Source organism: Perca flavescens, chromosome 14, assembly GCF_004354835.1.
Source record: "Perca flavescens isolate YP-PL-M2 chromosome 14, PFLA_1.0, whole genome shotgun sequence".
NCBI classification, from domain to species: Eukaryota; Metazoa; Chordata; class Actinopteri; order Perciformes; family Percidae; genus Perca; species Perca flavescens.
This window is the reverse complement of record NC_041344.1, coordinates 21,923,972-21,951,350: the sequence shown is the minus strand read 5'-3', so window position 1 is coordinate 21,951,350 and position 27,379 is coordinate 21,923,972. Positions and strand designations below refer to the sequence as shown.

Sequence of the window (27,379 nt, the reverse complement as noted above, 5' to 3'; positions counted from 1 at the left end):
AGCGCAGGTATTCGTCAACAAGGGTGGCAAGGAAGCTATTTCCCGTTGCTAGGTAACAACATGCGGTTATCTCATTGGTTGCGCTTTCGAAAGGTCAGCGGCAACTAGGTCAAAGTTGAAATAATTTGAACTTTGAGCGTAGTGCAAAGTGGCCAATCCGCTCTCTCTTTAGGAAATCAATGTATCAATGTTTTGCTGCCTATCATGTGTAGGCGGCTTTAGTGAAGGTATCATTGTATGTTACTTATATGTTGCTACAACATTTATGAAACTGCATAAATGCAGATTTTCTTTGTTACATTTTACATCCCAGACATGTTGTGTAAATGCGATGTGCAATGAGTGCAAGAGAAAAATAAATTCTTGACAAACAGGCAGGACAGGCATGAGCTGTAATGCACTTTGTGTTGAGGCTACCATGGCAACTTCCCAGGTTATGATAATGTACTGTATGTGTTGGCCCGGCTGCCATTGTGTTGGGCCTGGTGCCGTGTTTGTGTGTGGCTGATGTATCTCTCTGATCATAAGGGGTCACTTGAGGCGAGAAGACAGAAGGCTGGCTTTGCGCACACACACACACACACACACACACACACACACACACACACACACACACACACACACACACACACACACACACACACACACACACACACACACACACACACACACACACACACACACACACACACACGGAGTAAAGAGTGCCAGGCTGTAGGACCACTGAGAGCCAAATGGATTACATACAGAGAAACCCAGCGTGGTGCAAACACACATATGCCGTACTGAATGTACGTGCCAGAGCGTGGCAGAAGAAAGAGACGAAATATTGAATGACAGGGGCCGTTGACACTGATTCACATTGAAGACTTCTGTTAAACACTCTGCTCTGACACAGATTCAATTTCTTCAGTGTCGCATTGACCGAGAGTACAGTGTATCAGACAAAAACTGACCAGATTGCCCACAACCCCATAAGATATTCAAGTTTCCCATTTCATTTCATATTATTCCTTGCACACACACACACACACACACACACACACACACACACACACACACACACACACACACACACACAACACACACACACAAACACACACACACACACACACACACTTGAATCAAATGCTAACAGCCGTGAAATGAACAGAAAAAGGAGTTCATAAGGAGCTTTCGCTTTGCCTCTCACATTGGCACAATCACATTTTTTTATCCAATAAAATCTTTAATGAGGGGAGTCATTGAGTCACTCCCTCTACATCACCTTGTGATGGCAGACATCATTTTGATCCGTCACACCATGTTTTCACACAAATTGCCTGGATCATGCTGAATCAGCCATGGCAGGGAAGCAAAGGTTTACATTTTCTCCATCATAGCTACAATTAAAGGGCCAAATTAGATCTTGTTAAAAAAATAATAATTATAATATAGCATTGAAATGCTTAATTAAAATGTGCAGCACATACCTGTGGCCAGTGATAAACAATAAATGAACAGATGGATAAGATGTCTTCTAATCAGAAGGTAAATAACAGTTAAAGACCATTTGTCATTAAAACAGAATGGATCATAGTACTAACGTATTTAAAAAAAAGAGGTAAAGGTAAAGGTACTTTATTTGTCACATACACGTACATGTAGCGAAATTCATTCTCTGCATTTAACCCATCCCTCAAGGGAGCAGTGGGCAGCCAATGACAGCACCCGGGGACCAACTCCAGATCTGAGCCAGTGCCTTGATCAAGGGCACTGCCTGGAGAACCTTGTACATGTTTTTGATAATAATAATGCATACTAGAATTACCAGTGGCGCTAGAACTGCTACTGGTTGTGTTTACCTGCATCCACTCAGCAAAAATGAAGGAGCACAAAAAGCATGGCTAACACCTTAGCAGGCTATTTCTGTGAATGATGGTGTTGTGTTAATATGGCAGTTTTTATAGGTCTACTTTTTACGAACATCTTTTCTCAATAAAAATAACATTTTACAGTGCTAACATTTGTTGTGTGTAGCTTAAATGTAAAACTTAGGAAGCTTATTTTTGTTAGTATACAATAACATTAGACATGGTTTCAACACTTTAACGCTAATTGACATATTTGTGTGGTAGTTAGCATGCTAACATTTTGGAATTTGAACACAAAATTTGCTTGTTATTGATTATTTTACAGTGCTAACATTTGTTATCATACTAAAAACATTATCCGTTAAAAGTGCATTATGGTGTTTTACAACTTGGGTCTTATTTTCATAGGTTTTGCATTAATAGGGTTATGAAAATATGGTAGTCACCTAAGTTACTCCAGAGATCTGGGAAGACAGCACCATTACTACAACAAAATCTGATTGTGAAATGCTGTGCAAAAAATCATGAGCGGTCAAACAATGCAAGGCAGTGTAGAGCAAGCTAACCAGAGCCGGCCCGAGGCATAAGCGAATTAAGCGGCTGCATGGGGCCCTCAGGCCACCAGGGGGCCCCCAATCGAGTGTTGTTTTTTCTCCTTAACATTCGCCGACGGTCCCATCTGCGCTCCCGTAGTTCAGAATGGGCCCAGCCCTCCCCCCGCGCGTTTGCCATGGAGATACACAAACAACATGGCAGTGACAGCAGCTAATATTAGTTATTTTCTTAACTAGTCGTTTCATTACTTACTTAACCGTAATCTCCGCCGAAATGACCGGCAACACATGGTGCTCTTTACCCAGCTCAAAGTCACCTATTCTCGAATAACTGAAGCACGAACTACCGCTGACCTGACGGAGCGAGTATTGGACGGAGCACCATGGAGCACCGTCAGCTGTTGAGGAACTCGGTTGCAGCTCAACACATCTACTAAAACGCGCCATTAACCCGCTGATACGACCGAGCTGTGACAGAGGTCTGTAGCAGCTTAAACAACTAGCAATTGCCGCTTTATAGCACGGAGCTCCTCTTCAATGTTTTTCTTTTTTTTTTTTACCGCTAGTTACTACGATGGAGCTTGCTACAGGTATGCTACACTCATGAGACCATGGCATGTTAATGTACGTTATTCAGCAACAGGTGAAAACAGGAGCAAGTCAAACTACTAAACAACTAAAGTCAAAATGAATTGAACTTTTACTGAGGAAGAGAAGTGAATTACCTGTATGTGTGAAAACAGCTTTATTTCATGCATCCGTTTAGTTGTTGTTGATAGCATAATTATATAATTTGTTGAATACATAGCATATGATTTTGTCATTCTTTTACCGAGGGCGCCCCCCCAATACAATGGTAGGGAAAACACTCAAATGAATTTGCATAAAATTGGCATGAATAATCATAATGGTATACATGTCCCGTGTGTGTGTGTGTGTGTGTGTGTGTGTGTGTGTGTGTGTGTGTGTGTGTGTGTGTGTGTGTGTGTGTGTGTGTGTGTGTATGTGTATGTGTGATCTTGTCATTTATTTGTCATCTGCAGATTGATTTTAAGTAGGGGGGAAGAATTGATTTAAATCATGAATCAGATTTTTTGTGAAAAAAATCAGGGATTTTTTTGAGGGCATATCGCCCAGCCCTACTTCCTACTAACACAGTGTATGTCCGGCAAACCCACAGCTGACAAGCACGCAGCTAAACTAATTGATGTGGTTGCTAACTCTCCCAGAAGGGTGGACTTGGACTTAGTCGGCTGATTGTTAACGGTTAATAAGCGGTTAACACGGGCGGGCTATCGGTCAGGACAAAAAATCTAAATATGCATCCCTATCAGGATAAATAGAGAACATGAAGTCCTGTGGGATTGAACGTGTTGTTTGGCCCTGAAGCCCAAGTAGTTGTGTGAAGTCACTACCTTATTAAGTCAAAAAGCCAAAGGCTATGAATCTGAACAAATTTAGGTATTGCCCTTTCTGAAACTGACCATCCCAAAAATGCACCAGAATACAGGAAATCACATCTATCACATTCACGGTTTGCACCCACTTTTGCACAAATAGAGTAGGGGGGGAGGGTCCTTATGCATCTGTGTCCATGGGGACAGTAGTTCATAAACCGTCACTGTATTAATACATAACCTCACTGTATTAATTTATAATGTAACATTATAGTGTGTATTTGTGTCAATAATCGTCAAGCACAGGTGACTCCGCGTGGTGGGAGGGGGGGCCCCCAAATAAAATTTTGCTTAGGGCCCCCAAAAGGCTCGGGTCGGCACTGAAGCTAACAATTTATGCAGATTATCTAAACTACTTAATTTGGAGGTAAAAGCCCTATCAGACCTCTTGTTAGCCATGTTGCTGTATTCCAAAACCTCAGCTATTAACTTGGTGGGTATGCTACAATGATGATCTGATGGAAAGGTAAATAAAATCTGAGTTGTAATAAACTGGAATTGTTCCATAATATACTGAACTGTGACCAAGCCATGGTGTGAATGTGCGACCCTTCCTGGTGGAAGCTGGCCCCCTGCGGGCTCTTTCTGCACCATACTGCGCATAATAACCGACAGGTAAACTGAGCTCACCATCACACTTGGGAGGTAGGTGGGTATCTGTGTATATAACAATTATATGAAAATACTTTTGGCATTAAGCCACATCGATAACCATCAAATTACGTATCATTTGTAATTTCAATTTAGCATCCCCAGCTTCCCCCACATTCCACACTAATCCCTCCACAGCTGAGTTAGCAATACAATGTTTTTCTCTCAGCAGTGAATCAAATACCTATTTTTCCAGGATTTGAGCCAGCAGCCTTTTAGAGAAGCGAGACCTCTCTCATATCATCACTTATCAGCCTACAGCAGTCTCACCAGCTCACAGGGTTTCTCTCTACTCACCACCATGAGGAATCTGGTGTGATAACGAGACACACTGCGTTAACTTCATTGTCACTGGGTGATAAAGACTAGACAAACTTATATTTAATTTTCTTCAAATGAAAAAAGTTATTTGGGAAAAGAAAATCTGTTCCGTAACTGTTCTCCTTGCTGCACTCTAACGGTTGGCCCTAAATCTCTTCTTTCTCTCATCTCTTGCCACAACCTGCAACCAGTCCAGCACTGAACCAGTCTCTTTTTTTGCCCTCTTATCCTTTTCATCATAATAAAAAAAGGAGGGTAAAGTTACTTTGTCAGCAGCAGGGGAATGAAAAGCTAGCAACAAACAGAAAAATGAAAAGCCAGAGTGGCTGGACTGGAAGGAAAGTGGGTTAAGAGGGGCGTGATGGATGAGACTGGGAGCTTTCCTGACTCATGGCCTGCTTTCTCTGGTGACTAATGTGGTCAGTGACATCTCTCTCACTATCCCTCAGCCACCCTGCCCCATCTCTCTACCCCACCTGGGATGCTGGTAGCCGGCCCAGGGCGCAGTAGCACACAGGATCTCACCACACTGACCATGTCTGGGTCACTAATTCCCAGCTTAGACAGCATGGGATGTTCGGTGCTGAGGTGGGTGCTAAAACAGGCCTGTAGGGACACGGCCCAGGGTCAAGCAAAGCACGCCTCCCTGTCTCATTTACTGCAAAACCTCTAGATGGGATGTGTGCACTGGAACGTAGTCAGATCCTGAGGGAGGACAAGATAAGAGCTGTACATTTATTTCTCTTCCCGCTTATGTTTTTAAGACTTCTATCTTAGGCTTTTAATCCATTTGTGTCCCATCTTGCTTTTATTTGTGACCTTATTTTTGGAATTGCTTGCATGTTTGAGTATTTTGCTGATCTGTAGGACTGATAGTAGTCTCTTGGTACAATGGGCCTGCACGATATGAGGAAAATATGCAATAACATTGTTGAATATTGCTATAACAATATAACTTCGATAAATAAACAGATATTAAAGTGTTCTGCATTTCTGCTGCTTTCAGTATTCTGCTTAAATACAGTACAACAAATTACTTGTTGAAATTAAAACAAATAAAAGGAAATCCATTTCCAACATTCTTTTATTTTAACAAATAGAAAATTTAATTGAATAAGCACCATTAAAAAAAGAATGACTAACATTTTAAAGTGCAGTTTTTCTACTACTATTTTCTTTCAACAAACACGAAAAATCTCTGAGTGTCTTTTGCAATATATATTTGGCAATGTGTTTATTGCGCCAGTTGATATCGTGATGACAATATAAAAAGAAATATTGTGCAGCCCTATTGTGAATCATAATACGCAATTATTTGTCTAAATTGAAAATTTTAAAAGTAATTTATAAGTCAGATTTCTTCCAGGATGTCTTACGGTTTAATAAACTACACAAATTGACAATTACCTTAACATAGCTACATATATTGTGATATTCTGGGTAAAAAATTGAACACAATGTATTTTATTTTTAAACACACTGGCAGGGAGACGGATTACTAAACTGCAGTTTCTCTCCTTGACCACTCATCACTCAAAAAACAGCTCATACTTTAGGAACCGTATGACAGAAAATCTTAGTGGTTTTGAAACCATAACTTTTTCAAACCGTGGTATACCTTGAAAACGGTAACCGGCCCATGCCTAGTTCAAGGTTAACAAGCATGTGGCTTGCATATGATGGAGATCACATTTGCTGCTGCAGCAGCCTTTAAGCATATATCAGGTATTAAGAGGAATTGATTTCTGAGGACTGATGTTGCAGAGTCCAATATGGCTTGGGTAAAAGTGAAGTGGCATTCAAGTGGATGATCTCCTGACTTGGTGTAATGAAAAATACAAGCAAAAATATAATATCTCATATCGTTTGAATTATTCTGGGTGCAATTCGATCTGAGTGCAAAACTAATCTCATACGAGACTATAGTGTCTCATTAGCAAGTCCAGTCCAGAGAGGCGCGATACAGACCAAGCATTCATGTCAACCAATCAAAGCTACTCTCTTGGATGATACCAGTTGGCCAGTAAATTGTGCCACGCAGATGGTTGTCTACAAGTGTACACAGCCACATACTAGGGGTGTAAGAAAAAAATCGATACACTTGAGTATCGCGATATTTTATTTTGCAATACTGTATCAATTTTCAAAGATGGATGGATGGATGTATCAATTTTCAAAAACACAATATTGAATTTTTTTTATTGAATTTTCTTTAATTTATTGTTAAAAAATATTCATGTAAGACAGTGGTTCACGTTTATGTTGTGTTGATACGTATTGTGTTGCCAGATTCTTGCCAATACATAGCCCTACCACATATGGTGCAACAACAACACGCACACTCACATATTAAGATGTGCCTAGATGCACACACTGAAGCCTGCTGATTACTCTAAGTGTCTGCTCTGCCCCTTGGCTGTTTTCAAACAGCTGCCAGCTACAGGTCTGAACTGTGGTCAGATGTGCATATGTGAGTGTGTGTGGGTGTGTTTGTGGTGCTGCACTGGACTTTGTCTTTGCCCTTTCCAGCTATCAATTTTGAGAAGCATGTCTGTGTGTGTGTGTGTGTGTGTGTGTGTGTGTGTGTGTGTGTGTGTGTGTGTGTGTGTGTGTGTGTGTGTGTGTGTGCGTGCGTGTGAACAGAGACTCTTTGATGGAAGATGATACAGTGAAAAACGGTCAGGTTGGCCTTTAGAGTTTTCAGCTTATGGTACGATCTGACTCAAATGCATGCTCGTAGACGCACAAACACACACATATTTTTCACCCTGGTGAATATTTCAAAAGGACAGGGTTTTGCCTGCCCTCTGAACTTGTGTGTCATACATCTCAAATCTGCATGGTAGCCACACCCATCCAGATGTGGCCCTATACTGTGAAACAAATGCATGAATACTTCATAAACAATCCTGTGAGCTGAGTGGTGCAGTTGTTTGATAACGTCAAATGGGATGACATTTTTTTTTTACTAATATAGAATGCAGAATTTGTGGGAAATGGCTTCTTTATTATGTTTTAAGTTACGTGTAAATCTAGATACATAAACATGGCTTTCCACTTGGCAGGGTTCTGTCTCTTTCCAGCTTTTACTGTCTCAATCGATTATTCAGAGGATCAAGTGTGAGTCAGGCAGGGATTTCAAGTGTTAAGCACATGGATAATTATTCTCTTTCTCCTGAAAACGGGCCAAGGAGGGTGCAATTCTTTAGTGCCAGTTAATGTACTCACTTTATGCTTCACACTATGTGCTTAACACAAATAATTACACATGTCAGAACCATTAAACAGCTTTCAGACTGATTTTCTTAGTAAGATTTAGAAAAAGACATGGGAAGCTCCGAAGCCTCATCACGTGTTTCTGCTCCCATCCACAGGTGGGGAACACAGTTTGAGCTAAGATCTGGACATTGTTGTGTTTGTGTCTGTGTGTGCGGCCATATGATATAATCTCACACCTCAGCATGCACTTGGCCTGACCTGAGTGCTGGCAGAGGACAGGCATCTCAAAATATGCTTATTCTCTCCCCCACATTCCCTTGCCCATCCCTTTACAGTCACCCTTGCTCACACATACAAACAGCAATCAAACAGTGGTAGCAGTGCATAATATAGCTGATTTATCCTGAGGTAGGCTACCTTTAGGCCTTTGACCCCATGCAACCCTAATATAGATTACCAGCAGAAGTGCAAAGTTGACCACTTACATGCTGAACTTTATCCCTAAATCAACAGAGACCATTTCCCATATATCCACTAACACATTTGTAAATGTTCAAACATGTATAGGTTACTCATATAAATTTAAAAAGAATAAGAAAAAAAGAACATTGATTATTTAGGTCACATTACAATCACTCTCCTACAAGCCTAATATGCATTATTCTCATATGACCAGATAAATCCCTTAAACAGTTAATGAGATTGACTTAAGTAGGAGAAGGCATGACACTGTGACCTGTAAGGGCATCTTGACGTTGCTAAGCTTTTAATGCTGCAAAGGTGAGAGTATAAAAGAAGAAACCAAGTCTTCCCAGCTGATAGCCTAAATCATAGTCACAGTTGCCTCTACAACAGACCTATACATTGTAACAATAAAGACACATTCACATGACTGCGCCCAGTTTAAACCATGCTTTTCTTATCAATGATCATCTGCTTTTAATTGCATTATTCAGAATATGAGTCGACTGGCGCTATCACTGCCCTGTGCAGGAATTGAGCACTGCGAGCCCTGCAATTAAAAAGGAATCAGATCACTTACCGTTGCAGCAAGGAGCGGCGAAGGCAAAGTGCGGTGTTGGAAGTTGTCAAATAACTGTTTTCTTCTGTCGTATCTGTAAGAAGGTCATCGTTTGGGTTTTATTTTGGCTGTGCTGGACGGCGGTTTGCTGGACGGTTTCTCCGCTTAGTGCTGCTGGTCACACGGCATCCAAGGAGCGGTGAGAGACGCGCTGCTGTGGAGAGAGGAGATGAGAGCGGTGGAGAGGAGGGAGGGCAAGGGAAAGGGGATATGAGATTAGGCCTGGTTGATTTCAGTAGCATGGCAAACAGCGACAACGTGTGGCCTTGTGAGGGTAGCGTGAATAAATACTGTAGGTCTGTCCCTCGGTCCGTGACAGAGATAGAGGGATCAGGATAGATTTTGGCCCTGAAATGGTTCACGTCACCAGGTTAATTGCACATGGATGCGTGCGTTAAAAAGCCTGGCAGAAACAAACGTTAGCTAGATCTACTCCACAGATGGGCATGTCATGGCTTGATTAGCTTAGCTAACCTGTTAGTCACCCCGTTTGTGGTAGTTTGGTTAAACACAAATGTAATTGTAAATACGGAGTAAATTAGCCTAGCTAAATAGTGAAATTAATAGTTAATAGTCAAGCTTAAATTACGTGTCTAAGACATTGTTTGAAAATTTGGAAAATGTATTCTTTATTCACCTATTTAATGATAGTTAGCTAGATAAAATCAATGCCACTCAAATTTATCAGCTAACGTCAGCTAAAATATAGCTAGTTACTAGCTAGCTATTTAGCAGCCGGTTAGCTTCGTTTAGCATAAATAAACTGGAAGCAGAGAGACAGATGAAGTTAGCTTTCCTATGTCCGTGGGTAAAACAATAATAATATATAGACTATCGTATAGCTAGCTAATTAGTGAGTTTTAGCTAATTGTTTAGCTGTAGCTATGGCCAACGTTAGCTACTGTTTTGGTTGACTCTTAACTTCTCAAGTATTTTTCTACCTGCTAGCACCAAACAGCAGACAGACACACTCAGTTATCGACTAACGTTAGCAGCTAAAGAGCCAGATATTCCCCTCATGAGTTGTATGAACACCAAAAACGGAGCTAAACGAGAGTGAATATTGGATTTAGCAACATTCGTTTCTAACCTTGCTGCCAAGCAAACTTGGGGTGGAGTGGATAAGGTGTTTCGGCTCGCACTTTATGGATAGGATATTTTGAATGTGCTTTTTCATTTCTATATTTTATAAAAGTAAACGTTTGAGAAAAGTCAGTTACACTATTGTTCTCCTGCTCGGTTTGCACTGCATCACCACACAAGTCATGTAATTTTAAAGAAGAAATAAAAGCAGACATGATTTTCAATGAAAAATATTCGTAATTTGTATTAAATACACTACAACATGCAAGACACGTGTTTTGCAGTTTGACGAACACATAAGCATAAATTTATGTAGGCTAATTAATACATACTTTTCTGCCCAGCCTCTTAGTGCCACTATAGTTCAAATGATCCATACCAGGCCTCACACATTATTCTCTGTAATGACAGTATTTACTCACTAAAGTGTGTTATTACTTTCAGTGTGTTAGAAGAGTGGTGCACTGATCCTAATATGAATCCAAACATCTGCAACACAGAAACCCAGAGCCCTGCATGTGAAATATGTGCCCCATAGTCATCCATGCGGTAAGCCACTCAAATAGGCATAAATCCCAGGCTTTAGATCAATGCCCTGTGTCCCATAGGCGAACCACTGTGGCACAATACAATCAATTCTTGTTCTCTGCTGCAACATTAAGGAGGGTCATCTGGAAATAGCCCCTATCAAACATTAATACCAACATTGAATCCAATTCAGCTCACTGGCATTCTGTATTTAGAGGGGATTCAAGCGGTGGTAGGAGCATCTGTTGCTGTCAACAGCTGATGTAGTAACCACTATGGCTGTGTAATAGCAATAAGCACAATGTGCATTTAGGTACTGCATGTCATAAAAAATTCTGATCTGGAAAAGCCAGCAAGGAAAGAGAAATTTTAATAGCTACAAGTAGAAGTCATAATTCAAAAGATTAATCCGTTCAGCGCTCTCACATACATACACGGCTGCAGTATACAGTTTAAACAGGGAATTAACAAGACAGACAACAACCCTATTGCCCCTGTGGAAAAGTGTGTTAACTATATTAAAGCACCATATACAGTGTACTGTATGCCTGGTCCATGTTGCTGGAGTCAGGTCACGGTCAATTGAATTACACATCGTAGTCATGTGGCCGGGTTTGTGTAAGCTATGATTTCACAGGAGGGTGGGGCAGGTTGGGGATTAAAAGAGGTATTTATATGTGTCTGTTTGTGTGTCCATTTCCACGTAAATGTAATTTCTTAAAATTCAGGCTCTCTCACAGGAATACTGAACTGGAGGAGGAAGGGACTGCATTCATACATTATATTCATTGCTATTAAACACATGTCAAATGAGGGAAATTTAATCATTCCTTTAGTTGCACCATAAACCATATAGAGGTCTTAATGTACTCTAGAGTGATAATATTCAAGTTTCTAGCTGTGTGTGTGTGTGTGTGCGCGCACGTGCATGCAACCACACACTCATTCCTCATCTTTAATATTGCCCTGCTAACGCATACATTACATAAACACAGGCAGGCTGGCAATTTGACGCAGCAGCAGTTAGTGATTAAATCTTCTTTATTTTGCTGTTGGGGAGACAAGGATTCACAAATGCCCATATTTCTCAGTTAGATGTATTTAATTAAGTCACCGGGTGGCAAATTTAAACAGGTTTCACTGAAACAAGTGTGCAAGTGCCTTTTCATGAGATCTCTTTTTCAATCGTTCATTTAACTGTTGAATTATTTATGTGTTATCTGCTAGCAGGGATTGGGTGAGAGGTTAGTGCTGACAGACTGAGAAGTAGGAGAGAAAATTACTAGCCTATGTTTCACACTGTTGCTGGCAGTTAGTTGTGTTGCCTTTTACATGCATAAAATTGTATTTCTTATCTGCACAATATCTTTGACCTAACCATGAGATATCGATTGAGGATGATTTCTCACACACACACACACACACACACACACACAGACGCACACACACACGCACACGCACACAGGAGGCAGCTCCAACTCAGTTTCACCTCTTGCCGATATCACAAACTCCCTGTCAGCTGAAAATATGCTCCAGTCAGCAGAGTCGTAGCCCCTATTGCAGCAGAATGGCTTATTGCTGTCTCTTTGTCGCTGTCTTCCTCTACTTGTGGTCCCAACGGGTGTTCAACACCTAATGAATACGTATTGAATAGCTTACTCACTCACTGCCATCCATGCACTACCACACATTACTCTCTTTTAGTGGATGTAGGCCTGCAAACTGGTGTGGATGGACAGTTTTAGAGTGATGGGCCTGGCTTCCATTGTTACAATAGTGTCACATTACAATGCGAGTAAAAACAAACAGAGGGAGAATAATAAGCAGCCTGAGGCAGCAAATTACCTTATTTTCAAGTTACTTCCAAGTCACGTAGCTATTTACACTTTCCTACTGTGTTTGTGCTTTACTATGTTACAAGGATGATCGATTTTCTTCTTGCTTATATTCTGTCACCCTCTCCTGGTCAAGTTGTGCAATTACAGCTGTTATAAATGCAGATATTTATTAAGATAAGATTACAGTATATTTACCAGAGGATACTCTTTTATTCTACAATGAAGCATTCTGTGAAATACATTTCTAGGTAAGAGGACAATATGCCTGAATTGTTGCAAGAGTTTTGTGCAGATAAAAGTTTCCAACCAAGTTTAAGGCACATTTGTTTTGTAATATACTGTAGATCATGTTCAAACACAATCATGCTAATAAACTTTCAGAAACTTTGCTCATCAACTGATCAGTTTACTGTCAGCATCTCAACAAATGGGAAAAAGTAAAATGGGCAAATAGATTCAGAACAATTCTGAAAATAGCACTTATACTATATGACAAAAGACATCTAAAAATATGTACTGTGTATTGTACAACTGTACATAAATCATGCCATGCATTTACACAAAAATATTAAATGGAACCATAGAGATTTTTCCCTGTCAGAATTGATCTTAAGTATTTAAACATTAGCCATATCTTAAAAAGTATACGAGTTTGGTTTAAACAGAAGCTCTATGCAGAAGAAAATCTTAACTTTGTATAAATTATTTCTTTATTTTAAAAATCGTGTGAATCGTTTCCCTAGAGCATCACACCACTAGCATGTTAGCTGGGGGAGGCTTTAAAGGAATCTGGCCGAGAGTGAACCTCTTAGCCTTGAACTGATTAAGTTCCTCTGGAGTCATATTGCTCTCATTTGAAAAAAGACTGTCCAATGCCTGACCGGCAGACCCGGCTCCTGCTGCAGCTGGAGCAGGGGTTGTCCCAAACCCTCCACTCGCCCGTCCAAAACTACTGCCGCTTCCTGCTGCAGCAGGTGCTTCAGCACCAAAACCGCTCCCGAATCCTCCGCCGGTGGAGAACCCCGAGGCAGAGCCAAATCCTGAAGTGGCTGCTGGCTTGTCGGTGGTCAGAGCAGTAAAGGAGAAAGAAGAAGCAGAAAGAGCAGACGAGGCTGCAGTGGAGGATCCAAACCCAGAGGGAGGTTGTGTCGGAGCTGCTAAGGCACTGCCAAAACCTGTTGAAGATGGTGCCGCTGAGGAACCAAATCCACCACTTGGAGCAGCAAAGCTGAAAGTGTTGGCCTGGGCCGGTGCTGGAGCCCCAAAGCCTATATGGTCAGAAATATTTAGAATTAACACAGGAGCAATGGCTAGTATGGATTTGATTATCTGATCAGCATATTCAGACAGGACATGTAGTAAAAGCATCTGCTCAAGCATTGTATTCATGAGAGATGAGGGATACTTTAAAGCAATAGTTCCTTCTTGCAGAAAGTGAGAGGATGCCACTCTCATATCTGTCTGTTGAATATGACTAGCAGTGGTTGATGCATAGACTGTATAAGTGAAGCCAAAACATCTTGATCGCCCTGGTGGCTGACTGCAGTACAGGTCATAAACTCTACCCCCTCCATGTTAGCCAATGGGACATGGGCCAAACTAAAGAATCAAATTGCACAAAATAAATGTTTCCCAAAAAGGTTTTCGGTCATTTTAGGCAGTTCTTACCACACTGATGTTTGTTCAAGTGTTCATTTCTTTGAAGTTAGCTTTTTGATGCTATAAAACCAGGATGAAACGTCATGATTGACTCAAGATTAGTCATTCATATATTCATATATATATATATATATATATATATATATATATATATATATATATATATATATATATATATATATATATATATATATATATATATATATACACACACACACACATACATACTTCACTTTTGTACAGTGGGAGGAAGTGAAGTCCATCTTTATTTACAGTCAATGAACTCAATAGCCAGCAGTCGGCTAGTTAGCTTAGCACAAAGACTGGAAACAAGCCCGAGACACACTAAGCCAATAATCGGTGTGTCTCACTATGTGTAACACTTTTTTATCCATACAAAAAGGCAAAGTGAAAATACAACAATTTCTGTTTTTTTTTGTTTTGTTTTTTTAAAACAAGGAATTATTTGCCAGACTATTTCTTGGCCGGGAGCAGGCGCATCCTTTGATCCCAAACAATTTCCCAAAATGTTCAACTATTGCTTTAAACCTCTACTGTTTTAATGAAGCAGTGCTTCAATCAATCTTCACCTTTGCTTTCCACGCTGGGTGTAGACAATCCAAATCCAGTCACTGTTGCAGAACCAAAGCCAGTTGAAGATGCCTGAGGTGCTGGGTTGTTTATCTCTGCAAGCTGCATGGAAAGAAAATAAATCAAAGCATGTTCACGTTTAAAAAAAGAGAAAAGAAAAAAGAAGGTAATTCATAAAAATAGATGGAAGCACTGTTACAGTTACTGTGTGTGTGTGTGTGTCTCTCACCAAAGCTGCGCGGGTGGCTGGATTCATAACCTTCAGTTCCTGGACTCTGCTTCTCCACTGGTTGAGCAACTGATTGATACCATTGACCTAAACACATGAAATGGGAGTTTCTTAGACTCTTACACATTTTAGACACAAACAAACCTAGACTAATTTTAAGATCAAACATTGAGATGTCATGTATCATCTTATTAGAAAGAAAAAAAATTTAACTTTTATCCATGCATCCAAGAGTATCTTAAAAAAAAAAAAAAAAGAAGGTATCCTTTTCATTTTCTAATTGGCCTGAAGCCATTATTAGGAATTACATTAATGAGGAACACTTACATAGCTCTGCAGATCTCCTGAAGCTCTTGTAGAGTAATACTCCAGCCTGAGCTCTTCTGGGGAGAGATCGGTGAAACCTGTAGACAAGAAATATCAAACATGATCAGGTCTAGTGTCAACAAATAACAACGGAAATCATGTAATTAAATGTGTCTTTGATACAGACCAGATAAAGATGTCTTGAAGCTGGAATAACACGAAAAGCCCCACTGCCCTGAACTCTCCCAAATATCCATGTCCATCTGAATAATCTCCCTGGGTGATCGTGAGACAGACATCACATAAATGAATTCCTTATGACGACATTCATTTCAATGCTGCACAACTTTAAAAAAATATATATATAAAAATAAAAAAATTCAAGCAGACTCACAGTTTTTTGTCATCATCTTCCTCACCAGCTGGCACCTGTTGTGCTCCTCCTCTTCCTCCCCTGTCAAAGGTACTGGGAGTACCAAGGGCTGAAAATTTGTTTTGAGAAGAGTAGTCGTATTCGGAGCTCTTCATGTTATCTCTTCTCCCTCCTCCTCCTCGGCCCCAGTCATTCCCTCCCCCTCCCCGGCCCCAATCATTCCCTCCTCCTCCTCCTCCTCCTCCTCCTCCTCCTCCTCCTCCTCCTCCTCCTCCTCCTCCTCCTCCTCGGCCCCAGTCATTCCCTCCTCCTCCCCTCCTCCTCCTCCTCTGCCCCAGTCAGCTCCACCGCCTCCCCCTCCTCGGCCCCAGTCAGCTCCACCCCCTCCCCTCCTCCTCCTCGGCCCCAGTCAGCTCCACCGCCTCCTCCTCCTCCTCCTCGACCCCACTCCTCAGTTCCATGAGAGGAGAAAGATGAAGGCTGGATATAGCCTCCTTTTTGCTGGGAAGGATTCACCCAAACTCTGTTTCCAAACCCTGAAACAACATGCACACCAATACAAGTCAATGTTTAGACGAAAAGGGTTGATGTTAAACCATTAAAATCATTCCATTTGTCCATATTGTAATTCTACTACTGCCACTTCGGTCTACTCTGTATGTATGACACAGGTACAGGACGGCTGACGCTGATACAGTGTACAAATAAATTGCATTTCAGCTGTGACTTTATTAGATACACTTAGCTAAATTTAATGCAGGGCTAGAACGGTCATGTATTAAACCCCGCATCAGTGGAGGTTATAATGTTGTTTTTTGTTAAAACTTTTGTTTTGTTGTATAAACTGTTGTTTTTCAAAAAAAAGAATCGTTGAATCAACTTCCTGGTCACTTTGCAGAATGTAGCTAGAGTGATTGTGGAGCTGTTCAATTGTACTAGCTAGCTAAACTGAGGCGTTTAATATTTTGTTTAATCTTAATTATATAAATTAGTTGAGATTAAGTTCCTAAATAGTTTAACGATACCGATTAGTTTTTCCACAAATACTCAGAAACTAGCTAGCTAAAGTTAACCTCCCTATAGTAAGTCAATTCTGCTTGGTAACGTTAGTTAGTTAACTATGCTAGTTAACTAGCCAACGCTGAGTTTTACATACAAGAGACCAGTTAGAGAAATACTCTAACAAGTGTAACGTTAGCTAAACGTATTTCTCCAGGACGTTACCTCCACCTCCTCCTCGATGCTGAGCAGAAGAGCGGTTGTTGTTGTTGTTGTTGTATCCTCCACCTCCTCCTCCACCTCCACCTCCTCCTCTGTTTCCTCCGGTCGGGTGCTCATTCCAACATTTATCGCCGTAACGACAACGGCCCTGAAGAAAAAAATTGCACACTGTCATTTTCACGCGGTGTCGGTTGTTTCAAACGTAACGTTTGTGAGCAGGGCTAGCGAATATTGCTCGCACACTCGGCCCAATTGATTGTTTTCGTGCGACTCACGAGACTGGAGTCGCAGGAGTTTTACGTCATCGCTCCCAACGCGTTAACTGCAACAGCGACCCCACGTGGTAGTTGATTAAGCCAGGGCGTTTATTAGGCCACAGCTGTTTTGCATCAGAAAACTTTTCCTTCATTGAACAGAATTTTTTTAGGAGCAGGGATTTTTGCTGATTTGATTTTAGCTTCATCGGATCATACACTGTCAAATGTATCAAAGGTCATACATCACTCCACAGAAGATACACAATGTGATTATCAAACTACAAATGATCTGACTGCTTCATAGGCTTGTAGCTTAATAAGAAAGTATTTTTCAGTCCAAAAATATTGTTCTATTCTTTAAAGAAGGGGGGGAATCTTAAAATAGTACTAGACAGTACTAACGTGCTTTGAGCATCCTGTACATCCACACAGGTGTTTGCAATTATTCTGGCTGACTAGACTTCTTAAATTAAACAGAGCTAGGCTGGAAGTTCCCTGAGGTCACCAAACACTACACTCACAGCTGCCAGTTTTACTGTACAAACACCCTTTCTAGCATGGCCGGATTAACCAGTTAGGGGGCCCCCAGGGCAAAAATGTACTGTTGGACCCCTAATGCGCCCACACCACACACCTACCCCCCCTCTGTATGTTTAGGCTATACAAACATGTCTTTAAATTCCCATCAAATTGATAGTACACAGTAGATTATAGCCTACATACAGTAACAGCTTTGCTTTTTATACCCAGAGACCAGAACCTCTATGTACAGTGAAATTCATCATTCATTAATTTGTTGTAATTTGATTAAATACATTTTTACTTAAGAATATGCCACATGTGACAATAATAGAAACTTAAAATCAGATTAGACATCTGCCTCTACAACACAGGGCCAAAGGATAAGGTAATAATGCAGTTTACCTTTGGTGGCAAATTTGTAAATTTCAAACAAATGCAGGTAATCCAGCCTTGCTGGCTTAGTGCACCCAGTGAACTTGTACTTGGGTGCATGAAGTAATAATAAAATGGTGTGAGTCATCCCACCCTAACAGGTGCAGCAACAGTGCACCTTTAATGGTCTGTGAACACAAACTGTACTGAGAAAAGGTCTAATCAGCCATAAGTAAAAAACTCCTGTGTGTGTACCATGTAGGAGTACAAAGCATACACACCCTTGTACAGAGGTGAGTATGGTATGTCTGGTATATATAAAAAACTTGTCTAAGAAATTGTCTTAGGCTTGTCATGCAATTGCTCATTACAAATTTATTCCAACGCCACACAATGTATAATAATGAATATGTTGACAATATCAGACAAAATGCTGCCTGAGATCGAAAATATGAATCTTAAAATGAAGAAAGATTTTTAATAACAATATAATGAAGTTCATTATGTTATTGCTTTTCGACACAGAGCACATTGAGTTAACATCAAAAGTAAAAAATGTCCTTAAATATTTCCAGGAAAGATTAATACAATTCTTCATTTTGCGTTACATTTCTTCATCTTCGGTAGATACTGTCCATGCAATATAAAAGTTTTATTTTTGTAAGACAAAATGATACACTTAGCAGCAATGTAGCAATGATACAGAGAGCTAAATGCAGAGATTTTTTAAAAATGTAAGTAAAACATGTTTTTTTCCAATCAACAATAAATTACAATGTTAACAGACAAAATAGGCAAGAGGCAGTAAGTACATGGCAAAGGCAGCTTCATAAAACTGTACAGCTTCCTGTATGAAGACGTATGAGACATCAATACATATATTTTAACTAAATGTAGCTTTTTGGTATACAATGCCAGTATTTCAGGGAATGTTAAATATATAGTTTTTTTGATGAATGAACTAGCAAATATTTTTGATTAGTTGCAGCAGCAGCAATAAAATGCAGCCTCAATAGAATAGAACCAGAATAGTGCAACACAGTTTTCAGCATTCTGCATAGTTGTATAAATGTTAGCAATGTTGTATACTCTTGGCATGCATCACATTTGACATTTTGTTGTTAATAAAAAAATGTGAAATCTACTGTAGTTAAAGATTTCTTGAGCTAAAAATTCAGTTTAACCACTATGCATTTACAGTAGATCCAGTGGATCTGGGGGTCAGATAATTATTTCAACCTATTGATGCAGACACATTTTAATATTGAGCTGAAAGTTTATGAATAAAAAATAATATAACTGGATTTATACAAAACGATAACAATTTGTTGGACAGATTTATGTAAGGTGCCCGAACCTCATAAATAAAGTAATAAAAATATAAAATGAAACAATAAAATAATAGCAATTTCTTTATGATACTGTATGAATAGTAAACATATGAAAAATACTTATTTTCCTAGTCCCAATAAACTTTACAATAAAAAAAGAAATAAACCGAATATACTCCACGAAAAAGAAAGAAAGTGCACATGCAGACACTACCACTACTTTTGCCCTTTGCACAGCAGGGACAATCCCTGTATGCTGAGACAGAGGACCAGTGGGAGAACTCCTGCTTCATCTCCCGTCTCCATCCACAGCCTGTCGCTGTCTCTCTTCAGCGTCACATTGGTGGAGCTGAGCAGCTGTTCTGCCAGTTGGAAGGCCTGGTTGTCCTGCAGGGGGACCGGAAGACACTGGATGGATAGAGGCTCGCTGCTCTTCTTTAACATGCACATCTGTTGAGAAAGACATAGATAAATGGATGGATAGATTGATAAATTGATAAAAAAAAAGATAAATAGCTCTTTATTGCAAAGTCATGTGGCATCAATCTTCTCAACTAAATCTCGACAAGTAATCAAATAACTGTTTTTGCCAAAATGTCCAACTATTCCTTTAAATTCTTCCAACGCAAAATCAATTTTCTTTTTTTTGCACTTATAGAATCAATAAATAATAAATTATGTGTAACAGTCAACCGAGAAGTGGTGTGCAGTAAATGAAACTAACCAGTGCGTCGAAGGCCTCCAGAAAATCAGCACTGCTCTCGCTCAAGAGGCTTAGAGTTGGATCAGGCAACTCTACAAAAACAATACATATACAACACAGCAAGTTAAACTGTAGCAAACAACTTCCTTAAAAAAGTAGGTCACTTAGTCTGGAGTTTGCCCTTACCTTCCAAGGCACTGACCAACAGGTGAGCTGCATTTAGATGGGAAGGAATACCACACTGGCTGTTCTCAGCGTGACTGTCTGTGTCGGGTCGGTCCAGTATGGCTGACAATAATTTTCTTTGACTCTCCGACAGCTCTTTGTGCTTGGCCATGCTGAGTGTTTCACCACTGCACAACTCCTCCAACTATCGGAGATGCAGGCACAGAGAGGAGGGGGAATGGAGAAAACTGAAAATTAAAAAAAATGTGTCACAGATTTTTGCCTCAATACTGTCTTTAAATGTTAGTGTGTCACTCACCAAACACTCCATATATGACAGAGCAGTTCTGTCCCCCAGAGTCTCTTGGAGTCTCTTGAACAAGACACATCGAGTCAACTGGGGGAGCTCTGCCAGAGGAGAGAGGTCCATCTCCTGTGATCCTGCAAAGGACCAGGAGACACTGCATCAGATTTGAAACTGACTCTACACCAACATACAGAGTGTGGCTGCTACTAGCCTCAGTCATCCACCTTTAAAATGATGGATGCACTACAGTTTGATTGGTATGGTTAAGAGGAGGTTTTTGCTTGTAACTTCAAATTCAATTTTATTTGAACTCCTGAATTCAATATACCAATGTCTATCCATATAGGCCATGCCTACTTCTGCCTACATACATTTTTTTTCACTATTTTCAATCACCAAACTGGGCATATAAATATCTATATACCCATTTGTGTTTTTGATATTCCACTCTGTTTTTCTACAAATAGTAAATGAGTTCATGTTGGCTCAACCTATTACTTAATTCTTAAACACATTATGCAATGACAACCACATTTCAATGACTCATTTAAAAAGGCAAAACTCACAGTCATGAGACTGACTCACTTGGAATTTTGCACAGTTTTATTTCTGCAAAACTTCATTGGAAAATCGTCTTATTCTCCAAAAATCTGCATGTTTTTTTTTTAAATCACTGTCTTGATTTTGAAGCAGATCCAAATCCACGTGCAGATTGACAGACAGTCTAAACAATTAATATAGCGCATTTATATTTATGTAACCGTGGCAGGGGTGTGCCCTCTATGACTTCGTTCATGTTTTGACTTTCAGTTGGGAACAAATGATGTGTAAAATGGACAGGGTTGTACTATACTGTCATTTTGTGAGAATGGAAAGCTGACTTTTTGGCAAAATTATAAAATATCACAGGATGACAGATAAATAAATTTCACTAAGAAGTATACCTTAGTCTGCAGAAATGCAATAATACCACGGTTATTCATATTATAGATAGTTTAATTTCCAATTATTGCTACTGAGGCTGATCAGCCCAACTATATTTCGGAGCTAATTTAACAATCAGTTGAATCCACAAGTCAATCTGTGGTAAAAAAAAGGGGAACCTATCTGATTTACAACATTTCCCTTACTCACAAAACGAGAAGTGTTAACCAAACGTTCTTGTTATTTTCCATAATGGGTAACTGGACAAATGTATGAATGAATGAACACAAACCATTTTGCAGTGCACTCAAAGGTACTTTCTCCCCATTGCACTTGCCGTCGACTTTGTCCAAGGAATCCTGGGATGGCCAGGACTCAAGTGAGTCTGCCTCAATGCCTCCTATTGATCCAGGCTGTAGGCATATATCTAAAAAATGCACACAACATCGTAGATAACACAGGTACGGTAAAATTGATGCATGAGCCCACAGATAAACCACCTCAGCTGGAAAAAAAGGAGCAGTGGCTCTACTCCGAGTTCCTCACAGATGACTGAGCTTCTCACCCTATCTCCAAGGGAGACGCCAGCCACTCTCCTGAGAAAACTCGTTTCGGCCGCTTGTACCAAGGATCTAGTTCTTTTGGTCATGACCCAGCCTTCATGACCATAGGTGAGGGTAGGAACAAAAACTGACCGGTAGATGGAGAGCTTTGCCTTCCGGCTCAGCTCTCCCGCCGCCCCCACCTCCCCACTTTGATTCTTTACCACTGATTCACACTTTCCTACCTAGAAATTGGTTTTTACAACACGTCAATCTCAGTTTGCCTCTCTGTACCGACACACGCACGCACACAAGTACACACACACACACACACACACACACACACACACACACACACACACACACACACACACACACACACACACACACACACACACACACACACACACACACACACACACACACACACACACACACACAAACTTACTAAAGTGTCCACTTTTCTTTATCTCCAGTTCCAGGATGCTGTATGCAATGACTGTACCAGAGGGGATCTCCAAGGAAACATCAGAGTCCACCTCAATGTTGTTGCTGTCCTTCGCACACACCTGAGAACACACACACACACACACACACACACACACACACACACACACACACACACACACACACACACACACACACACACACACACATACATACATTTTGTGATTTGAAATCTGGTGATTTAAGATCTGATATTTAAACTGGAACAGAACAGGAATTTGACCAAGTAACTTCAATCATTATTAACATTGTTAATAATAATAATAATAATAATAACTATCTGACTAAGATGTTACTTTAAAACTCATAGCCAACCAGTTAATTGTTGATTGATTTTACCAGAACTGGTCATCACACTATAAATGTAGCAAACTATTTTGTATGTTTTGTTAAATTCCTAAAACACACAAACACTCAACTCCACCAACACACCTACCTTAAAAGAGCTCCCCACTAGTCCGAGCATGCCCTGAAAGGCGCACTGATCCTTTTTGGTCTGGGTGACGGTGCAGGAGTTGACGGTGAGGATCCTCTCCTTAACCACTGCCAGCACGTCAGCACGCTTCTCCAGCTGCTGCACCAGTGGTTGCTGCATGTCTATCAGCCTGATGCAAAGAAAAACTGTTTGGTTTTTAATCTGCAATGGAATGTATTGTATGTGCGTGTAGTATTTAGGTGGTGTAATTTATTAGTCATTGTATCAATCAGCTATGAGTGCATTCACATTAGAAACAGATATCCAAATCACAAGAAGCGTGCAGTACTGTATATTTACGTAAGATGACACTATTAATCTTTGTGGTTTGCTGAGGTGTGAAAAACTACATTTGTAGCGTATTCATCTCATTCATAATGAAGTCATCATCCTGTCACCTTCTGCTGACTAGTAACAATGTGCGAATAGTATAAAAAGGAATTATTTAACACCTTCTGCTGGAGTCTTTTAACAGCTTCTTCACATCCAGTTCCTCTTTCTTCAGCTTGCCAAAACATGATTGGAGCTTGGAAGTTCCTTGGCCCTCCAGCGTGGCTCTGACAGAGCCAGCCTCGGTGTCCAGCTTCCCGGACAGTTTGTCTCTATATGTCCCCTCGTAGGTCACAAATTCTGTCTTGGACACGTCTGACAACACATGGGGGTTTTAGCATATATATTGATGTATGTGTGTGTGTGTGTGTGTGTGTGTGTGTGTGTGTGTGTGTGTGTGTGGGGGGATCTCTACTTTGGGAAGAATATGTCTTAGTAAAGGTTAGCTGCCATGGAAATAAAATATTACATTTATATAGCTTCAGCAATTTCTATCCAATTTGCATGTTTAAAAAAAACAAACATAAACAGTACGTGTACAATGCACACCTACATACCAGGACTGAGCACCTCGTCGCCTTGCAACAAGTTGCTGAGGGTGAAATCTGTTGGTTGGTACTTAGGCCTCTGCCAGAACCACATGCGGTTGCGTTTGACGACTAGTGCCATGGGAACCAGTTTATCTGAGTCATTTAATCGGGACACGTGTTTGAGGCTTCCTTCGGGGTCAATATGACGGACAAAGTTGGCAGTGGCTTTGGAAAACATGACTTCGGCAGAGGAGGACTGCAGACAGCTGGAAGAAGAGAAGAGAAGAGAAGAGAAGAGAAGAGAAGAGAAGAGAAGAGAAGAGAGGCTTTCAATTTGAGCTTATTTTGTCCACTTAAAGGCACTGAGAGCAAAGACCAGAGCCCTGGTATGCTTTTACCCAACTTACTAAACCACTAAGTTGTTGGTATTCTAGTTTTCCACTCTAGATAGAGTTTGTGACTCTTCAATAAACAGCTAACATTGATGTGAAAGGCATAAAGGAAGTCCTGAATTTTTTAATCATGTCAGTGTGACCACAAATATGCACACACACACACACACACACACACACACACACACACACACACACACACACACACACACACACACACACACACACACACACACACACACACACACACACACATACCCTGGCTCACTAATTCTGCTGCTCAGATTCCATAGCCTAAATATTTAAAGTAATCAGGCTTGAGAGGGGTTTGTGCTGTAAGGGAAGAGAGAGATTGAAAAATGTGAGCGTTAACCAAAAAGAACGCAACATTGGCTGGAAGACAGAGAAAGAGGTCAGTTAAAGAAATAAATATGAAACAGGGGAGAGGTCAGAACTCCTAACTTTTCCCCTTTGATTGAAACCAAGAACACCTTCACCTTATACATGTAAACAATGTAAACTCCCCTTGACATGTTTTCAGTTTGTTGAGTCATTTGCTCTGAATTATTTAAGAGTTGTCACGCCAGCGGGGACCTTTCTCTAACCCCAAACTCGAATTCCAAAAGGTCAAATATGCTGTTTCTTAATATTTTATAGTTTAGTGTAATGCGGACCAAGGAAACAGAGAGAAAAATAGAAACAGAGATGCACTTCCTCCTCCACTGTGAAAAATTCTATTCACTAAGAGACTTACACTTTGGAAAAATAGCCAACAAAATAGCACATTTCCCAATGTTAACATCAGAAGAGAAGCTGGTAGTCCTCCTAGGAGAAGGGACAGCAGCCCCATTGGCAGCTAAATATGTATGCCTGCCACAACCTGAGGGACTCACTACTATAAGATTGTACAAAACTGTTAAGTATTACATTGTGTTATGTAATTGATTTGTAATGTAGTATGTTGTATGTTTATGACACTGTATAGAATATATGTGACACCTACTGTATGTATTTAATATGTGATATGTACTATATGTATTTTCTGTAAACTGCTTTGGCAACAACATGTTTTCTTTGTTCATGCCAATAAAGCTAATTGATTGAGAGAGAGAGAGAGAGAGAGAGAGAGAGAGAGAGAGAGAGAGAGAGAGAGAGAGAGAGAAAGAAAGAGAGAGACATGATAATAGGAATAACTTTTCAATATGTGAGGACATTTCTAACTAAACATATAGTTCACGTGGTTATGGTTGCATTTCACTGGTGTTGGGCTAACCACCATAAAGCAAACAACCAACAGTATCCACAAAAGCCAGGTAACACTTTGCAATAAGGTACACAAAAAAATAGGTAGTTAAAGATTGCCCACAACATTCTTGCCACGTGTATAGCCTACAAGTTATACACAACCACACACGCACTTGCACGCGTGGGTATTTCCCGGCAGCTCACTCTTTATAGTATTAACTGCCGTTAACCGAGAGCTGCGCGTGTTTGCGCTGTGAGATCAACTGCTCACGAGGCTCAGCGACGCTTGACTCGGAATCATGAGTCAAAAAAATAAAGGGGAAAGAAACATGTTCTGACAGGACAACCATACCTAATTAGACTAGACTGAGAACAGAAACCCCTACTGGTTTTCTGTCACCCAAAAACATAGATAAATGAATCGATAATAACTGAAGTTGTCTTTTACCTCAAAGTAGTGTATAAACAAGATGAAACGTCGTACGTTCAGAGCTCCGTCCCGTCGAGTTGTTACTCCTGGAATGCCACCGATGTTGCAATGCGTAAAAGTAGAAGTTGTCCAGACGCGGACCGAAATAGTCCTCTATGACACTCCGCTCACAGTGTAGCCTAAGTTATATTATAAAACTAGTATAGGCCGTAAGTAGAGGAAAACCTTGATATCAGTCTCAGCAGCAGTGTTCGGTCAGAGATGTGGACGGTTATCCACTTCACACAGAGAAGTACATCGAACGCTTCCTCCCCTCCCACTTTCACTGGAGAGTTAATTATGATCATATGGTATATGTGTGTCTGTGGCCGTACATAGAGAGACGAAAGGCTTGCAAATGATTCCTTATTAATTAATTCATTTTTTTTATATTTATATTCATATTTTTAAATAAATTTCATTTTTTGCAGCATTCTGCTGCTACTGTGCTTGTTTGGGTTAAACCAGCAGGGTTAGGGTTAGGGGTGGGGTTATACATCGCCACCAGCTGGAACACAACATAAAATGACGAAGTGAAATAATTAAAGCTTTTTTTTCCCCTAGAAATTACGAAGGAAACTCCTGAAATTCTAACTTTGGCGCATGGATGAAACATCATACTTTTAGTCACGCAAATTGTTGGTACATGTATAATATGTGGGGAGTCAGATTTAGCTCGGACTAGAAGAATGTGTTTGTGTGTGTGTGTGTGTGTGTGTGTGTGTGTGTGTGTGTGTGTGTGTGTGTGTGTGTGTGTGTGTGTGTGTGAGTGGGTGGGCGTATTTTGTGACCAGTGGTGATAAGTAGTAACTTTGTAAAAGCTGACAGGGAGTTGTCACATATATGTAGAGATAACGGTCCTTTGTTACCGTGAGGTATGGATGCACACATGCACAAACACTATTGAGTCATAGCTGGTTCAAGATTACTCTAACAGGCTGCCTGGGATTTTGTGGTTGAAGAAGTATTTAGAAGTTTTACTAATATTACTAATACTAATATAAAGGTATATCAGCAAAGTGTAAATTAGTATCAAAAGTACTCATTAAGCACAATTACCCCCCTTCCAAGAGATATTATTTGTATTACTGTATTACTATTGCATTATAATTTTTTTTTTTTTTTTTTTTAAATCAAGCAGTATGCCATATCAACCATTTATTGTTGGGAAAAATAGGAACATGTACTTTAAAATACCTGCTCTCTATTGCAAATAACTAAGACCATCCTAAAGTGGTCTCATGTCTTAATTTAAGAAATCCAATATTTACTTTATTTAGAGTTATCTTTTCCAAAGTTATATAACTCATAAAACAACTCATTGAAGCTGAACGACTATGTGAC

At 40.2% G+C, this 27,379-nt stretch overlaps 3 protein-coding genes across 7 annotated transcripts in view; all 3 read right to left on the bottom strand.

Moving 5' to 3' along the window:
- rims3 (regulating synaptic membrane exocytosis 3) overlaps positions 1-10,288 on the bottom strand; it is a 39,957-nt gene extending 29,669 nt beyond the window's left edge. The window contains exons 1-2 of one of the 4 annotated variants that reach the window (XM_028598449.1): positions 10,227-10,288; positions 9,098-9,290 (exon numbers count right to left, since the gene is read on the bottom strand). The gene's annotated coding sequence lies outside the window, so the exon portion shown is untranslated. Of the gene's footprint in view, positions 1-9,097; positions 9,565-10,077; positions 10,118-10,226 lie in introns of those variants that run through there. The other 3 variants (XM_028598451.1, XM_028598450.1, XM_028598448.1) reach the window with 3 other exon arrangements.
- A 2,443-nt stretch (positions 10,289-12,731) lies between these two features.
- nup42 (nucleoporin 42) lies at positions 12,732-17,287 on the bottom strand. Its single transcript, XM_028597469.1, has 8 exons — positions 17,043-17,287; positions 16,163-16,279; positions 15,765-15,945; positions 15,558-15,646; positions 15,392-15,468; positions 15,065-15,151; positions 14,835-14,937; positions 12,732-13,853 (listed from the first exon to the last, which is right to left on the bottom strand). Exons 1-8 carry the CDS (start codon positions 17,137-17,139, stop codon positions 13,333-13,335), a joined length of 1,272 nt encoding a protein of 423 aa, XP_028453270.1. The 5' UTR covers positions 17,140-17,287; the 3' UTR covers positions 12,732-13,332.
- Positions 17,288-18,578: 1,291 nt separating this feature from the next.
- LOC114568779 (gasdermin-E) lies at positions 18,579-26,304 on the bottom strand. 2 transcript variants are annotated; one of them, XM_028598429.1, is made up of 10 exons: positions 26,015-26,304; positions 23,957-24,195; positions 23,522-23,714; positions 23,031-23,199; positions 22,536-22,656; positions 21,838-21,972; positions 20,634-20,755; positions 20,336-20,519; positions 20,171-20,241; positions 18,579-19,896 (listed from the first exon to the last, which is right to left on the bottom strand). In XM_028598429.1, the coding sequence occupies exons 2-10, from the start codon at positions 24,165-24,167 to the stop codon at positions 19,663-19,665; spliced, it is 1,440 nt and encodes a 479-aa protein (XP_028454230.1). In that variant the 5' UTR covers positions 24,168-24,195; positions 26,015-26,304; the 3' UTR covers positions 18,579-19,662. The 2 variants fall into 2 exon arrangements, with proteins under 2 accessions (XP_028454230.1, XP_028454231.1); XM_028598430.1 differs by having other exon boundaries at positions 26,051-26,304.
- Between the last annotated feature and the right edge of the window lie 1,075 nt (positions 26,305-27,379).

Coding starts and splice junctions, on each gene's coding strand:
- nup42 (XM_028597469.1), bottom strand. CDS start 17,139: ATGACAGTGTGCAATTTTTTTCTTCAGGGCCGTTGTCGTTACGGCGAT. Junction 15,152..15,391: donor CAGGAGATCTGCAGAGCTAT/GTAAGTGTTCCT, acceptor TCATGTGTTTAG/GTCAATGGTATCAATCAGTT. Junction 13,854..14,834: donor ACCCAGCGTGGAAAGCAAAG/GTGAAGATTGAT, acceptor CTGACCATATAG/GCTTTGGGGCTCCAGCACCG.
- LOC114568779 (XM_028598429.1), bottom strand. CDS start 24,167: ATGTTTTCCAAAGCCACTGCCAACTTTGTCCGTCATATTGACCCCGAA. Junction 23,715..23,956: donor CGACGAGGTGCTCAGTCCTG/GTATGTAGGTGT, acceptor ATGTGTTGTCAG/ACGTGTCCAAGACAGAATTT. Junction 20,520..20,633: donor TGTCATATATGGAGTGTTTG/GTGAGTGACACA, acceptor CATCTCCGATAG/TTGGAGGAGTTGTGCAGTGG.